General features: G+C 42.6%; 1 protein-coding gene across 5 annotated transcripts; it reads left to right on the top strand.

The window, feature by feature from the left end:
* The first annotated feature begins 2,619 nt into the window (after positions 1–2,619).
* Positions 2,620–14,680, top strand: LOC121649436 (tetratricopeptide repeat protein 16-like). Of its 5 annotated transcripts, XR_006012121.1 has the most exons (13): positions 2,621–2,937; positions 3,008–3,192; positions 5,239–5,329; positions 5,491–5,628; positions 6,441–6,541; positions 7,148–7,274; positions 7,774–7,988; positions 8,075–8,361; positions 10,372–10,516; positions 10,599–10,764; positions 13,217–13,455; positions 13,539–13,684; positions 14,207–14,680. XR_006012121.1 is itself a non-coding variant. In XM_042000269.1 (12 exons), the coding sequence occupies exons 1-12, from the start codon at positions 2,905–2,907 to the stop codon at positions 14,208–14,210; spliced, it is 1,626 nt and encodes a 541-aa protein (XP_041856203.1). In that variant the 5' UTR covers positions 2,623–2,904; the 3' UTR covers positions 14,211–14,680. The 5 variants fall into 5 exon arrangements, 1 of the variants encoding a protein (XP_041856203.1); XR_006012122.1 differs by having other exon boundaries at positions 2,620–2,937; positions 3,008–3,157; positions 13,217–13,684; XR_006012120.1 differs by having other exon boundaries at positions 13,217–13,684.
* Positions 14,681–15,696: the final 1,016 nt, after the last annotated feature.

Here is a 15,696-nt window from a genome sequence, read left to right as displayed (position 1 = left end):
AACCTTGCAGTGTCTGGGAACACAGTTACACTTTTGGAGCCACCAGAAGATGATCCGGTTAGTACAGTGTCTCCAAATCACAGGCTTGGTATGTTCTGTGAAATCTTAATCCGAGTCCTCTCGCTGCATGTATACGGCAGGGGGAAGGCACATCTGCAGCTGCAGAATGCACGTCTGCAGATGAGGAGACTGTGTCAGTGGAGTCCAGAAGGCTTGAGGCATGTCAGTTTTATGGGATTGGCCTGCTTATTTATTCCATGAAGGATATGAAGTCAGTGATGTGGTGCTAATAGAAAATGTGTAGCAGGACCCGGATGCTGCACAGTCTCCTAAGGGGCCTGGTAACATTGTGAGTATTGGCTAAAGTAAATCTACGTTATGCACAAATCCTGCTGTGCTAACTGACATTTCCTTTACAGACCTCACAAACTGTCAGAACACTTTATTCAGGGCACCTGGAGAGAGAGAGAGAGCTGGCAGATGTTAAAAGCTGACTCAAAAAGAGCAAGCTCCAAGGACTGGAGCTGGATCTTGAGATTAAATGCCGGACACTCAGAAAACTGGACCTGGAAATCCAGTAACCAAAAATCTGTATCTCTCAATGACATAGTCATCTCCAAAGGCCAGGGGATGTGAGCTGTCCCTGAAGACTCGTTCACGTCTGAATGCTCTTCTGAGGATGCGGGCTTCCTCGTCCAGCACATCCTCCGAAAAAGGGCAAGCCATTATGAAGAGGGAACAGGTGGAGGGGAGTTGGACCTGAATATTCTACTTTGCCCTCGTCACGGATTTCTTTGAATACACCTTTGTAACCTCATCCGCTGTGTTTTGTAATCTCAATTAATGCAATAAACCACATATTTATAAAACCTCTGACAGCAATTTGACGAGCAGTCTTCATTAGCATAGCAATATAACACTTGGCCTGAGTAATAATACTGCAACTCGAATCCATATAAAAAGGCTGTTGCGATTACGAACAGATTTGGATTAAATGTACAGTGACTGTATATGTAATATTTTAATACTGGATGATTAAAATGACGCGCCATACTTAGGAAGACCATGGACATGCTGTAAAACACATTAATTCCTCACAGAATTGACGTTGGACATGCAGGTAGTCGCTAGGATTAATCTTCCGGCAGTTAGCCTGGTCTGGAGCAGGCTAGCTGCAGCAGATAAATCACCACAGTAACTTGGCCGGGTTTAGTTTGAGCTGCTTTCATGCAACTGACTTAGGGCTAAATTCAGCCAGGATAACCAACATATCCCGGCTTAATCCCTTATCTTGGTTTCGTGCAATACCCCTCAGGTTTTCAGGTTTCTCCCCACAATCCTCAAACTCATAACAAAAACAAAGTCCATCTGAATGAAAATCACGCAGCTGGATGGAGCTTCAGCTGCAGATGATCGGAGAGCTTTTTCGTTTTTCCTTTTTATTTTTATCTAGTTCATTAGTTTTTCTCTAAATCTTAAAACTTCATTTTAACACTTCCTTCACATTGTAAATATACACATTGTCAGTCTGTGTAGCAGCACATCACTGCACTGTGGCTGATTATATTAATATTTATTGTCTTTTTAGTTTATTACTGCATTGTTTTTGTTTTGTTTTTTATCCTAGTGATAAATAGGTGTGCACACCCTAAGATGCATGTATGACTGCATTTCACTGCCATCTTGCAGGTGACAAATAAAATACTTGAAAATTGAAACAAGTAACAAATAATAATACACAACTTTGATGGTTTACATAAAACAGAAATACACACTTCTCGCAGCTCCACAGTCATTCACTTAATATTCCTTACTTCTTTCAAATATATTACTGCAGATTTAAGCAAAGAGGTAGATTCGTTTAAAAGTTCAATAAACAAACAAAACAGCAACAGGACAAAAAGGTATAACAATTTCAATATAATAATTATTAAACAGCAACAGAAAAATTAGGAGGAAATTAATAAAACCCATAAAAGAGAAAGAAAAGAAAAACAGCAGGAAAATATAAGAAGAAAGATTTTCAAAGAAAAGAAACACCCCCACAAAAACCATCAAGAAAATGTAAAATGATAAATAAATAATTACAGTAATACGAACAAATGTAACAAGGAATTTAACAGCAACACAAAAATTAATAAAATTTAAAAATGAAACAAAAAGGTTTAAGAAACAAAAGGTAAATTACACGGGAAGAAAAGAAAAAAGAAAAGAAAAAAGAAAAGAAAAGAAAAGAAAAGAAAAGAAAAGGAAAGAAAAGAAAAGAAAAGAAAAGAAAAGAAAAGAAAAGAAAAGAAAAGAAAAAAGAAAAGAAAAGGAAAGAAAAGAAAGAAAGAAAAGAAAAGGAAAGAAAAGAAAGAAAGAAAAGGAAAGGAAAGAAAAGGAAAGAAAGAAAGAAAAGGAAAGAAAAGAAAAGAAAATAAAAGAAAAGAAAGAAAGAAAAGAAAAGAAAAGAAAAGAAAGAAAGAAAAGGAAAGCGCACAAACAGGAAGTTGATTTAGAAGCGCGCCATTGAAATTCTGACGAAACCGGAAATGACAGGCGGTGATCTTCTCGCTTCAACATAAAACGTCTTTGTTTGTGTTATTAAAGAGGCTGCTGCCGGTGTTCTGTCAGTTTAGCATACATTGTCAGATCAGCATACGCATAGTGCAAACTAACTGCATCTAACCCCCTAACCCTAACCCCTAACCCTTAACCCTTAACCCTACCCTTTACCCTAACCCTAACCTTAACCCGCATGCGCATTAACGTAATGTATGCTACTCTGATGCGTATGCTAAACTGACAGAACACCGGCGTTGATTTGGTTTCCATGGAAACTTTCAGATTTAACGCTTGACTGAAGTTATAAAACAGCAGCAAAGTGAAACAATCACTGTCTAAAACCAGTTCCGACACATAATGGACTCAACTGAGGAGACAAATAACCCACAGGTAAACAAACAAACAGAAAAGATGAACTGAAAATAAACAGATGTTTCACTTCTCGTGTGACGTCTTTCAGCAAACAGCAGAGCTCGGTTCGGTTCCGCCTGCTGGCTGCGAGGAGAGCCGGGATGAAACCAGGAGGAAAGGCGCCGCGAAGCAGCTCTTTGGATCCGGAACAAAAGTTCTGTTTCCCGGAGAGAAACGTCCTGAAAGCGAAGACCTGCAGGCAAACCTGATTATCCAGAACCAGGCTGCAAAACAGTCAGAAAAACACATTTTCACAGCCCGCTGACTGATTTAAGACCTGAAACTTGTAACAAACCAGAGGCGTTAACACACAGGCTATTTCATATTATATTAATATTATAATGATTCAACTGAATTCCATATTTTACTTTGTCTCATTTCTACGTTGTTTATATTGGGTTGTTTTATATTGGTGGTTGAGGTTGAATGATTTCTAAATATGAATTTAAATTTAATGTGAGTTTATGTTCAAACTAACAATAAGAAGGCATTATCTAGCCTTTGCCTCCTCCCAGCTAAGTTCCAGAGAAGAGGCAGAATCTTTCATGTTCTCATCAGACGAAGTCCCTCTGAGAAATGAAAGATTTAAGGAGGATTTAGAGAGAAAATGTCCAGATTTGTCTTTGTCCCACACTGTGATCTGGAGATGGTTAGTAGGTCAGCATCTCTGGGTCACAGGCCAGTTTTTCTACCAGGACCAGGACCAGCGAGGCTGGTACATTCCCAAAGATTCTCTTTTTAGAGGGTTTTATTGATGAGGGAAGCTGGAGATATGATTTAAAGATCTGTCTTAAATGTTATACAGTTTATTAAGAAAATAGATTTGATGCACCGTTAGTTTTAGTTAGATAAAAAAAATCCTCTCTCACAAAGTGCTAAAAACAAAGAAACACCTATAGATTCATATTCTTTCCTTTTTTTCTTCCAGTCAAATGCAGTCCTAAACAAAACAACTAAATATATAATTATTTTAATAATTTTAACCCTCTAAATGCTGCTTTGATGATGCAATATTTCTGTTTTATGGAAGCAAAAAACAAAAATAAGTTATTTTCCTTTTAATTGATTTGGGAGCTGGGGAATTTTATTTGTTAAATAAACTAAGACTTAACTTTAAATAAAACCCCCAGCCACCCTCTATCTATATTACAGAAAATAACTCTGTGTGTGTGTTTTTTCTTTCGTAAAACAGTGAAATTGTGTCATCAAAATGGCATTTAAAGGGTTAAAAGGATTTGGACTATTACATTTTTGGTGAAGTAAATTAAAATATCTGAGCAAAAAAAGTCAAAAGAAAATATTAATCTGTAATTTAAAACAGGTTTTGAGAGAGGACTTTTTTGTCCACTAAGGATCTTAATGGGTCGTAAATTTGTCCTGTTAACCTTTAAGAAAAACTGAAACTGTAGTTTTAAATATGTGGCATCTCAGTCAAAATGGCCAAAAATGAAAGGAAAAATGACCTAAAAGGACAAAAATGTCTATAATTACCTGCAAGGGTTAACCTCTTACCTTCTAACCGCACCAGATGAGCAGTAGGTTTCTTTCCCATGTTTTGACTCCAGTTTCAGCTGAAGTCAGACTCTGAGCTTAATCACTAGTTATAGGTGAAAGGAAACAGCTTGTGTGCCGTGACACCATATCTGGGCATAAGCAACAGTCAGAGCTGTACATTCACACACATCCCTCATTACCAGCTGGCCACTTCCACGCGTTTTACTCCCGTTTCTCTTCTTGTGCACGTATTTGTGCATAAGAATGGTTGACAGATGAGAGCCCAGGCCACTTCCATGGGACTGCGTTTTTTTACGTGGTACAACAGCAGACAGCTGCATAAGCCCTGTGTGTGCTCTGAAACCTGACTGAAAGCTGTTAAAGAGACTGCTTTCATTGGTTTTATGGATTAGGAAGCTCTGAAATTGGGCTCAGCCATGTTTTTTTTTTTGTTTTTGGAAAAGCCGCTGCAGGATTTTGGTGGAAAACATGTTCAACACCAGACCTGAGATCCACTCCTGCTAATGATGTTATTTTTTTCAGTGTTTTTAATTCAGTTTTAGTGTTTTTATTTAGGGTATTTTTAATTATTGAAGGATCATTTTGGAAATTGTTTTCCTTTTTATTTAATTTTACTGGTTTTTATTGGTGATTTTACTGGACAGTCATGTTTTTATCTGTAGGTATATTTTCTTGTTTGATGCTGTAGTGTCTGGAGGACCAGTCCATTAACATTTCCTGTTAGGAAAAATAAAAATGACTTGACCTTGATGTTTGTCTTTCCAGTTATACAGCTGGAAAAGAGGCGATGGGGAAGTTCCAGTATGAGAGGGCTGCCCTCTGCATCTACAAAGCCGCCACTCTGCAGCCGGAGCAGGTGTTTGGACACTTTTCCTTCTGAAATGTGATGTTTTTAGTTGATGATTATTTTCCCGTCGGAGCTGTCAGCTGAGACAGATGTGAAGAACATCTGTGTTTTATCTGTTGTATGTCCCCCACCTCTTTGGTTAGAGATGTTCTTTTTCTCACTGCTTTCAGTCTCAGCTGTATGCCAGCCAGGCGGAGGCCTTTCTCCAGCTGTGTGACTTCCAGTCTGCAGTGAGCTGTTACAAACAGGCCAGTTTCCTGGAGCCTGGAGCCTTCAGCGCCCGCTTGGCCTTTGTCTACTTCCTCCAGGTCAGAGTTAAACCTTCTTCTTCTCTTCTGGCATTTAGCTTTGCTTTAATTGAAAAAGGTGCTTCAAGAAGCAACTGGTGCTGCTCATCAGTCTGGGAAGGTTATCAGGTCATTTCCAGCCTACCTGGACTCCGTCGTTCCACAGAGAAGAAGATTACTCACTAGACAGCTGCTAGCCTTCCAGGACTGGTCGTCCCAGCAGGTTCAGGATCAGACGGCGGATAAAACCCGACAGCGACGTCTCAGACTGGTGTTTGGTTTTTAAAAGAAAACCAAACAAACAGCAACAACATATATCTAAAAATAAAAAATAATAAAAACAGCAACAGGAAAAACTAAATAAGAATGAAAAGAAAAACCAAAAAACAGGAAAAAAAAATAGATGAATTCAAAGATAAAATTTAAAAACTGTACATATAAACAAAATAAGTCAGCAGGTTAAAGATCACGACAGACCAGCTGCAACCAGACTGGACCAGTACGGCTTGCTGGGAAGCTGCATCTGGAGACACCACCAGAGGACGTGTTTGGTCCTTAAACGCCTCATAGCAGCTGTCAGCACGGTGGTGTACGCCAGAACCAGGTGTGGACCTGGTCCAGTCAGAGTCCAGACCTGAACCTGGGAGCAGGAAGTGGATTAAAGTGCAGAAAACTGGTGAATGGATTCTTTCATCTTAACGCCTCAGTGGGTTCATCTGAGACTGGACCTCCCTGGAAGGTGGTTTCATATTTAAACCATGTCTTATAGTCCTGATGGGGGACTCAGAGTTTTCTTCTTTATGCTCTCAGATGATAATGTTCGGTTTACTCAGGGCCAGTGCTTGTGTGACCGAGGCCTGTTCAGTGAGGCTCTGCAGGCTTTCAGCCAGGCTGCTGAGATGAAGCCTGGATCCAGGATTTATGAACTCAGAAGGTGGGAAAAAATACCTGTAAGTTTTTTATTTAAATGTACTTTTGTATTTCCTCACACTGATAAATTTATTCAAATGATTTCCAGCAAATTATATGTCCTGATATAGATCATATTGGACAATGGAGTGTGTTCAGTCAGAGTCTTCTTCAGGTTCATAGTAGTAATAAACAGCACATGAAGTCATTCCGGTTAATGGCCATGACCCTGCACAGCAGAAATCTCACGCTTAAATTACAGAGTTATGATTATTTACCACTTGTAATTCTAAAAAACAAACAAACAACTACTCCACCACAATGGTTTCCATGTTGCCATGGCTACGCGTCACGTGACCCTGAACATCCCAACATGATGCTTTCCTTGTTTTTTCATATGTCACGAGCAACAAGTAAAACCAAACTCAGCATTTAAAGATTATTTTTAAAAATGGGAATAAAGCAAAAGAAATAATAAATAAATTTGCTTCTCTGGTCTGAAATGTTTTAGTTTTCTTTTCCTGCTCAGGACCAGTTCAGCTCAGTCCCTTCAGAGGGATCTTTACTTCTGCTCTTTGTATTTTCCTCCGTTCGCTCTGTTCTCTGACGGGTTTGGTTGTTTCCATTCCAGCCTCGTCTGTCTGGCTGCCGCAGGTCGTCATGCCGACTGTCTGAAGCTGCTGACCGACCGCATAACTCAGAGTCCCACAGCTGATCTGCTGGTCTTCAGAGCCCGGCTGCACAAACAGCTCAACCAGGTCACATCTGCACCACCCGGCTTCCTGAAGCTACCGACACCCGGTGGCTGTTACATGAGCTGACGCCTAGTCGTCCTGGCAGGGAGCATCATTTAACCAAACTCATCCAGACCTGCAGAAAGATGGCTGAGGCTCCAGGATGTAGGAGGTCCACATGTAGACCACATGTGATCCACATGTGGTCTACATGTGGACTGTATGTGATACATGTGGACAGCCTTTGCTCCACATGTGTGATAACATGTGATTCCCACGTGGAAACGTGGATTTGTAGCACTGTCATGTGATTCACATGACAGCGGATCATTAACTATGTGATTTTTCTGTTGGGGGGTCGGGGGGGCTTACATCCATCAGCCTGTGACTGATGTGGATTAAAATAATGTGGATCTGATCTGACATCAGTCCAGAATGTGGAAACTGTTTCATCTGATGCTTTAGTAACGGAATTAAAATAATCCATCTGAATATTTAGCATGAAGGTTTGTCCTTCATTCAGATGTCTGGTTGTCTTGGCGACCTGAAGTCGGCGTTAGCGCTGAGCCCAGCCAATCAGGAAGCGCGAGTTCTGCTGCTGCAGCTGCGGGAGGCCAGCAAGGAGGCCCGGCACCAGGCGGTGAACAGGACTCTGTGTGGGCAGCTGCAGGAAGCCCTCTGCTTGGTAAATATCGCTCTGGAGCTCAGGCCTCAGCACAGACGCCTCTACCTGTTCAGGTACACAGTTTCTTTCTTTACTGGGTCAGAACAGCTTATTGTTTCAGTTTAATAGCATCAGATAAACTCCTCCTCGTCTCCAACAGAGGGATTCTGTTCAGACGTCTGAAAGACTTCACGGCAGCCGTCAAGGATTTGGTCCAAACTATGGAGCTGAGCGAGGAGGAGGAGGAGGAGGAGGAGGAGGAGGAGGAGGAAGGCAAGGACGAGAGCGACTCCATCAAAGAGGAGGCCCAGTTTCAGTTGGTTCTCACCTACAATGACTTTGCTGTTCAGTGCTTTAACAGAGCGCTCTACGCCGAGGCCACGCTGCTTCTGAACAAGGCCTTGGAGGAGGAAAAGGGCCTGGCCGGCCTCTACCTGAACCGAGGAGGTGAGCACCATGACCTTTGACCTCTGATCAGGGCTCATGATTCATTCATTATTTATTTTTATTTCAAGCAGTTGTGACACAAATCACAGCCGTACTGGGTCTGGAAAAGGAGGGAAGAAGAGAGTTCATTTAATCCCACCCCACGTTAAATTAGCCCTCGTCTGGAATCAGACCAAAGTCCATGGATAAGAACAGCTGTAAGGATAAGAACAGCTGTATGGATAAGAAAAGCTGTAAGGATAAGAACAGCTGTATGGATAAGAAAAGCTGTAAGGATAAGAACAGATGTATGGATAAGAACAGCTGTAAGGATAAGAACAGCTGTAAGGATAAGAACAGCTGTATGGATAAGAACAGCTGTATGGATAAGAACAGCTGTATGGATAAGAACAGCTGTAAGGATAAGAACAGCTGTAAGGATAAGAACAGCTGTATGGATAAGAACAGCTGTAAGGATAAGAACAGCTGTATGGATAAGAACAGCTGTATGGATAAGAACAGCTGTAAGGATAAGAACAGCTGTAAGGATAAGAACAGCTGTATGGATAAGAACAGCTGTAAGGATAAGAACAGCTGTAAGGATAAGAACAGCTGTAAGGATAAGAACAGCTGTAAGGACAAGAACAGCTGTATGGATTGGATAAGAACAGCTGTATGGATAAGACCAGCTGTAAGGATTGGATAAGAACAGCTGTATGGATAAGAACAGCTGTAAGGATAAGAACAGCTGTATGGATAAGAACAGCTGTATGGATAAGAACAGCTGTAAGGATAAGAACAGCTGTATTGATAAGAACAGCTGTAAGTTTAAGAACAGCTGTATGGATAAGAACAGCTGTAAGGATAAGAACAGCTGGATGGATAAGAACAGCTGTATGGAATAGAACAGCTGTAAGGATAAGAACAGCTGTAAGGATAAGAACAGCTGGATGGATAAGAACAGTTGTATGGATAAGAACAGCTGTAAGGATAAGAACAGCTGTAAGGATAAGAACAGCTGTAAGGATAAGAACAGCTGTATGGATAAGAACAGCTGTAAGGATAAGAACAGTTGTATGGATAAGAACAGCTGTAAGGATAAGAACAGCTGGATGGATAAGAACAGCTGTATGGATTGGATAAGAACAGCTGTATGGATAAGAACAGCTGTAAGGATAAGAACAGCTGTATGGATAAGAACAGCTGTAAGGATAAGAACAGCTGGATGGATAAGAACAGCTGTAAGGATAAGAACAGCTGGATGGATAAGAACAGCTGTATGGAATAGAACAGCTGTAAGGATAAGAACAGCTGTAAGGATAAGAACAGCTGTAAGGATAAGAACAGCTGTAAGGATAAGACCAGCTGTATGGAGGATTTCATTTTACTGGCTTCATTAAAATAAAACTGAATTAGGGCTGCAGCCATACCACATTGTTTCAAACCGAGTACAAGTACTTCAATCTGAGTACCTGCTCATACAGATGAGTAATAATGAGTCCCATTCCAGTTGGTTGGTGAGGAGTGTGGACCAGAATGTCGGATGGACGACTGAGAGTCCTGATCCTGCAGCATCCTCCACATGAGGCTGGAACACTGTCCTGATACCTGTACCCGATACTGGTTCGCGATACCGGTACCCAATACTGATACCCAATACCTGTATTCCTACTGTCAGTCAAACAGGTCTGACAGGTGAGGAGGCTGATCAGAAACGTAGAAAACGTAGAAAACGTTTCCGTCCACAGCTCAGGAGTTACCCTGTTTCAGAGCCCCAATCAGACCTCCACCCCAGTCTGTTGCAGGTCTGGGCAGAGGTCTGGTTAGAGGTCTGGTTGCAGGTCTGGGCAGAGACCTGGTGGCAGGTCTGGTTGGAGGTCTGGTTGCAGGTCTGGGCGGATGGGACACCAGGTCAGATACAGTTATGAGCTGGGGAGTTTCACAGCTTACAGAAGACAGACAGGAAGAAAACTGATGCTGATCTTAAACCAGACTGGTTCTGAAGGTCAGGTTCCTCTGACTGTGTGTCAGACTGTTTCTTTAAGCAGGGGGATTGGCTCTACGCTCTGGCAGACTACCAGCAGGCCGAGGAGATGATGCGGCCCAATGACCCGGCAGTCCGGCTCCGTCTTGCTGTCGTCCACAACGCACTGGCTTCTTCCTGTTTCCAGGACGGGTCAGAACCACTCAGAGAAACCAGCAGATTGAGGTCAGACCTTCAGCTTGGTCGGTAAGTGTTTTTGTGTGTGTTTCTGCAGATGTTTCCAGGTGGCAGCTGACATGTTTTCTTTGGCCATCCGGTACAACCCCATCACTGCTCACTACTACGAGAACCGGTCCAAGACTCACCGCAAGCTTCTGGACCTAAGGGGGGCCAGGGAGGACTTGATTCGTCTGATGATCCTGGACCCCACCAATGAAGAGGTCAGAAGCCTGAACACCTCCTGGATCAGGTGTTGGTCCTTGAGGGCCGCTGTCCTGCAAGGTTTGGATATTTTTCTGCTGCAGCACCTAGATCAGACTGATGGGTCAGCATACCTGGACAGCAGAAGCTCCATTTCATTTGGATCAGTGTGTTGGAGCAAGGAAACATCTACAACCTGCAGGACGGCAACCCTCAAGGACCGGAGCTGGGCAACCCTCAAGGACCGGAGCTGGACAACCCAGACCTGGATGGTCTGAGCTAACAGCTCTGACATCAACTCACAAAGCTCACGTGCAGATACACATGTAGCCTAGACCGGTTCCCAACTTGGATCCCCCTGCACACAACCAAAGCGAACCTCATTAAACCACAGGATGTAGACTAGAACGGACCTCGTTAAACCGCAGGACGTAGACCAGAACGGACCTCATTAAACCCCAGGACGTAGACCAGAACTAACCTCATTAAACCGCAGGACTTAGACCAGAACGGACCTCGATAAACTGCAGGACTTAGACCAGAATGGACCTCGTTAAACCTCAGGACGTAGACCAGAACGGACCTCATTAAAGCACAGGACTTAGACCAGAACGGACCTCATTAAACCCCAGGACGTCGACCAGAACGGACCTCATTAAACCACAGGGCTTAGACCGGAACGGACCTCGTTAAAGCTCAGGACGTAGACCAGACTGGACCTCATTAAACCGCAGGATTTAGACCAGAGCAGACCTCGTTAAACCGCAGAACGTAGACCAGACCGGACCTCATTAAACCGCAGAATTTAGACCAGAGCGGACCTCGTTAAACCTCAGAACATAGACCAGACCCGACCTCATTAAACCGCAGGGCGTAGACCAGAACTAACCTCATTGAACCGCAGGACTTAGACCAGAACGGACCTCGTTAAACCACAGGACGTAGACCAGAACGGACCTCATTAAAGCACAGGACTTAGACCAGAACGGACCTCATTAAACCCCAGGACGTCGACCAGAATGGACCTCATTAAACCACAGGACTTAGACCAGAACAGAACTTGTTAAAGCTCAGGACGTAGACCAGACTGGACCTCATTAAACCGCAGGATTTAGACCAGAACGGACCTTGTTAAACCTCAGAACGTAGACCAGACCGGACCTGATTAAACCACAGGACTTAGACCAGAACGGAGCTCATTAAACCGCAGGATTTAGACCAGAACGGACCTCGTTAAACCTCAGAACGTAGACCAGACCGGACCTCATTAAACCGCAGGATTTAGACCAGAGCGGACCTCGTTAAACCTCAGAACGTAGACCAGACCCGACCTCATTAAACCGCAGGACGTAGACCAGAACGGACCTCGTTAAACCGCAGCACTTAGACCAGAACGGACCTCGTTAAACCGCAGCACTTAGACTAGAACGGACCTCGTTAAACCGCAGGACTTAGACCAGAACGGACCTCGTTAAACCGCAGGACTTAGACCAGAACGGACCTCATTAAACCGCAGGACTTAGACCAGAACGGACCTCATTAAACCCCAGGACTTAGACCAGAACGGACCTCATTAAACTGCAGGACTTAGACCAGAACGGACCTCATTAAACCCCAGGACGTAGACCAGAATGGACCTCATTAAACCGCAGTAAGTAGAGGAAAACGGACCTCCTCGACCACAGGACCTGGACCAGAACTGACTGGATGGACAAGCTGTGACTGAGCAATTTTTTTTTCTAATGATACGTTTTAAAAATATTATTGTTAAGTGGACTTTTAATGACCCCCATTTTTTCACTTTCGGACCTGGTTTCAAGAGTTTTCAGGCTTTAAAATGCCGTTTCCATATGAACAAAACACCTAAATGATGAAGAACGTAAGCGTGTACACCTCTGCTGGCCTAATTTTAATAATCAACCAGGGTCTGTACAGTCTTTGTGGAACCCCTTTAATTTTTTTGGACAAAAAAAAAAACAAAAAAAAAAAAAAAAACACTGGCCTGAATCACTCTGTTAACAACAAACAGGATGTTGAATTCCTGAATAACGGGTACTCGGTAACTGTGAGGAGAAAAGAAAGATGGCCGGCCACTTTTTAATCCTTTACGGACATTTTTCCTTTTTTCTTTATAAAGAGAGAAACATTGAAGAGAAACAATGAACACTTGGGCAGAAGTTAAAATCTTCGGAACTTTCTAGTGTCTAGAGTCACGTAGCGGCTCGAGAGCTAAGTTAGCAGAGCCTCCGTCTCCGATCTGATTTCCAATCCCACAGGGGACCAATATTAACACCTTCCAACCCTTAAAGCCTAACCACCTTCACATGTAAGTCCGCAAGTGTCTGCTGAATGACTGTAGAACAGAGCACATTAAAGCAGCCCGCCCGCCCCCCACCTGCCCCCCGTCTCTGGTCTGGTCACCCAGTTGTAAAACCAGCTGTTTCCTCTCTTTTTTATACTGTGTTTGTTTAGGTTCCCCCGATGCTGATGAGCATGTTTCCGGGCTGCAGTGTGTCTGAGGTGGTGTCCAGCCCTAAAGGACGAGCAGTCAGAGTGCAGCTGATGGACGCCATCCAGAACCTGAGTTCCTCCTCCGATCCACAGAGGTCAGAAAGCCATCACTTGTTTTAAAGAACCAGCGTTCTGCTCGCAGCCGTTCAGCGGTAACGTCTTCGTGGAGTTTTTCATCTTTCCTCTGAGCTGCGTTCTCGGTAGTGGTGTACTTTTTGGCATGCTTGGTTACAGCAGTGAACCGAATCCACCAAAAACCGCTTTGTCCTCCGTGTTTCTGAAGAGTTTTCCAGCCTGACGTGGAATGCTGCAGGACGACCGTCTGATGTCTCACACTCACTCGTCCACACGCCTCACCAGAGATGATGGACACGGACAGGTTGAAAAGCAGCAGAACATCCTGCAAAGAGGAGAGGAACCGGAACCGAAGTATCCATGTTATTACAGTAGTATTGATCCATGTCGGTACAAACGTTCAGTATTTAGATGGTTGCTGTAGCCGAGAACTAGTGATGGAAACAAAGCAGCAGATTTTCATCCTCTGTTCCATCTAGGAGGCAGCGCAGAGATAAATTCGTCTCAGTGGACATGTCTCAGTGGACACGTCCCAGAGACCGGTGGAAATGTCCCAGATAAAAATCTTTTAAAACCTGCATCTTAAGTTGAAATAAGAACTGATTGTGCATCCAATCAATGAGCTGGAGCGTCTCTGTCCCAGGGACCTGGATTTGTTCTGCAACATTTATTCAACGTGTCTGAGAAACACCACAAAGCCGACGATTTCTTTCTGTTTGCTTTTTAAAAATAAAGCTCTATGTTGTTGATTTATCTTTGGCTTAGTGGAGGGACAGGACTCAGCCAGAATGCTTTATTTATGGAGAGGTTTCAGCACAGGGTTGGGCAGGGTCCACAGCTGCAGGGTGGACTGAGACGCTGGTTCTTATGTTCCAGGTGAAGGATTCAGTTTTTCCATGACCGTCCTGCACCGCCACGTCTGAACCACCGTGCAGAGACCTGGGCTGTCTGGACCTCACGGCTCCGAAAAGGCACCATGAAACCCAACAAGATCTTCCAGCTACACCTCAGTGACACTTTTCAGTCAAACATGGAGAATCCAGAAAACCAGTCTTAAATGTTCAGAAAACACTTTCTGTTCTTTTAAAGTCGAGAAAAATTTAATAAAAATAACTTGAGTGACTAAAACTTCAACATTTCATGTCCATCAGTTTTCCTGAAGATCTGACAGGAAGTCATGTTTGCTTCAGAAGCTCTGAAAATCAGATTCAGGCTCAATTAGCTCAAGAAAGAAATACAAAAAGTACATGTCACACCTGCCTAATCCTGAATGAAATGATTCAATCAGAACAGGGAGGAATGGACTTTAATCAGGGTGTAGTTTGAGCGGCAGTCCAGCAGGTGGCAGCAGAGGCCATTTGTAACATTTTTACTTCCTACTGATGCTTTCTGATAACATGCTGTTAAAATAAAAAAATAAAACATATGAAAATATAAAACACATATGAAAATATAAAATATTTATGATGAATATTACGATCTGGAGCGTAACCGCAGTGATGATAAACCAGGATTCTCTCTGTAGAATGTTGTTTGTTTACGCTGTTTACTTTCATCTGAGAGGAGGAGGCGCTGCTGGACCATGGAAGATGTTTGAAACTTCTCCATATGTTCACCTTCAAAAGAAAAGTGAGGACAGTCTGTATTTCCTGAAAACAACAAGTTCTTTTTTCCGTATTTAAGGTTTATTAACCCGCCTTTCAGGTCTTTAGTGGACAATAAAAGTCCTCCCAGAAACTACAGACATGACAGGCTCAGGTTTCCACTTTTTTTCTCAAACTGCTAAATTAATTTCAGTCATGATCAAAACTAACAAATATGTCATTTTAACCCTTTAAACGCTTGTTTGCTGACATAATGTCACTATTACGAAAAGAAAAAACACAAATAAGTTATTTTAAAATCTAATAGATTTATGCTGGAGATTTTATTTAAAGGTCAGTCTTAGATGTACTACAATTATTATCTAAATTTATTTTGATGCATCTTTAGCTTTTATTTAGAACTAAACTCAAAGTTGTGGACAGATTTGGATGAAATTTTCAGGAAATGTCAGAAATGGTCATATTTGATTATTCTGATAAGGACTGAAATGAAAAAAGTAGAAAAATGAATCTGTGATGTTTCTTGAAGCAGTTTTTGAGAGAGGACTTTTTTGTCCTCAATTGACCTGAAAGAGTGGTAAATTTGTCCTCTTGACCTTTAAGAACAAATTTAATTGTATTTTCAAATTTTTTTGTGAAAAATACTTTCTTACAAAAATCATCCCATACAGGGAAGTAGAAGCAGCTTCACCAGCAGCCAGTGCCCAGCAGACACAGGCAGTCTGCATCCACCGAGCTACAGCTGCTTCTCAGTGTCAGGAA

Source organism: Melanotaenia boesemani, chromosome 11 (genome assembly GCF_017639745.1).
Source record: "Melanotaenia boesemani isolate fMelBoe1 chromosome 11, fMelBoe1.pri, whole genome shotgun sequence".
Taxonomy (NCBI): domain Eukaryota; kingdom Metazoa; phylum Chordata; class Actinopteri; order Atheriniformes; family Melanotaeniidae; genus Melanotaenia; species Melanotaenia boesemani.
The sequence above is the reverse complement of the archived record's forward strand: the minus strand, read 5'-3'. Positions and strand labels throughout refer to the sequence as shown.

Bases quoted from the DNA above. Each gene is read 5' to 3' on its own strand.
- LOC121649436 (XM_042000269.1), top strand. From the start codon at position 2,905: ATGGACTCAACTGAGGAGACAAATAACCCACAG. The intron at 7,275-7,773 runs GTCACATCTGCA...TCCTTCATTCAG, and splicing joins TGCACAAACAGCTCAACCAG to ATGTCTGGTTGTCTTGGCGA. The intron at 10,765-13,216 runs GTCAGAAGCCTG...GTGTTTGTTTAG, and splicing joins TGGACCCCACCAATGAAGAG to GTTCCCCCGATGCTGATGAG.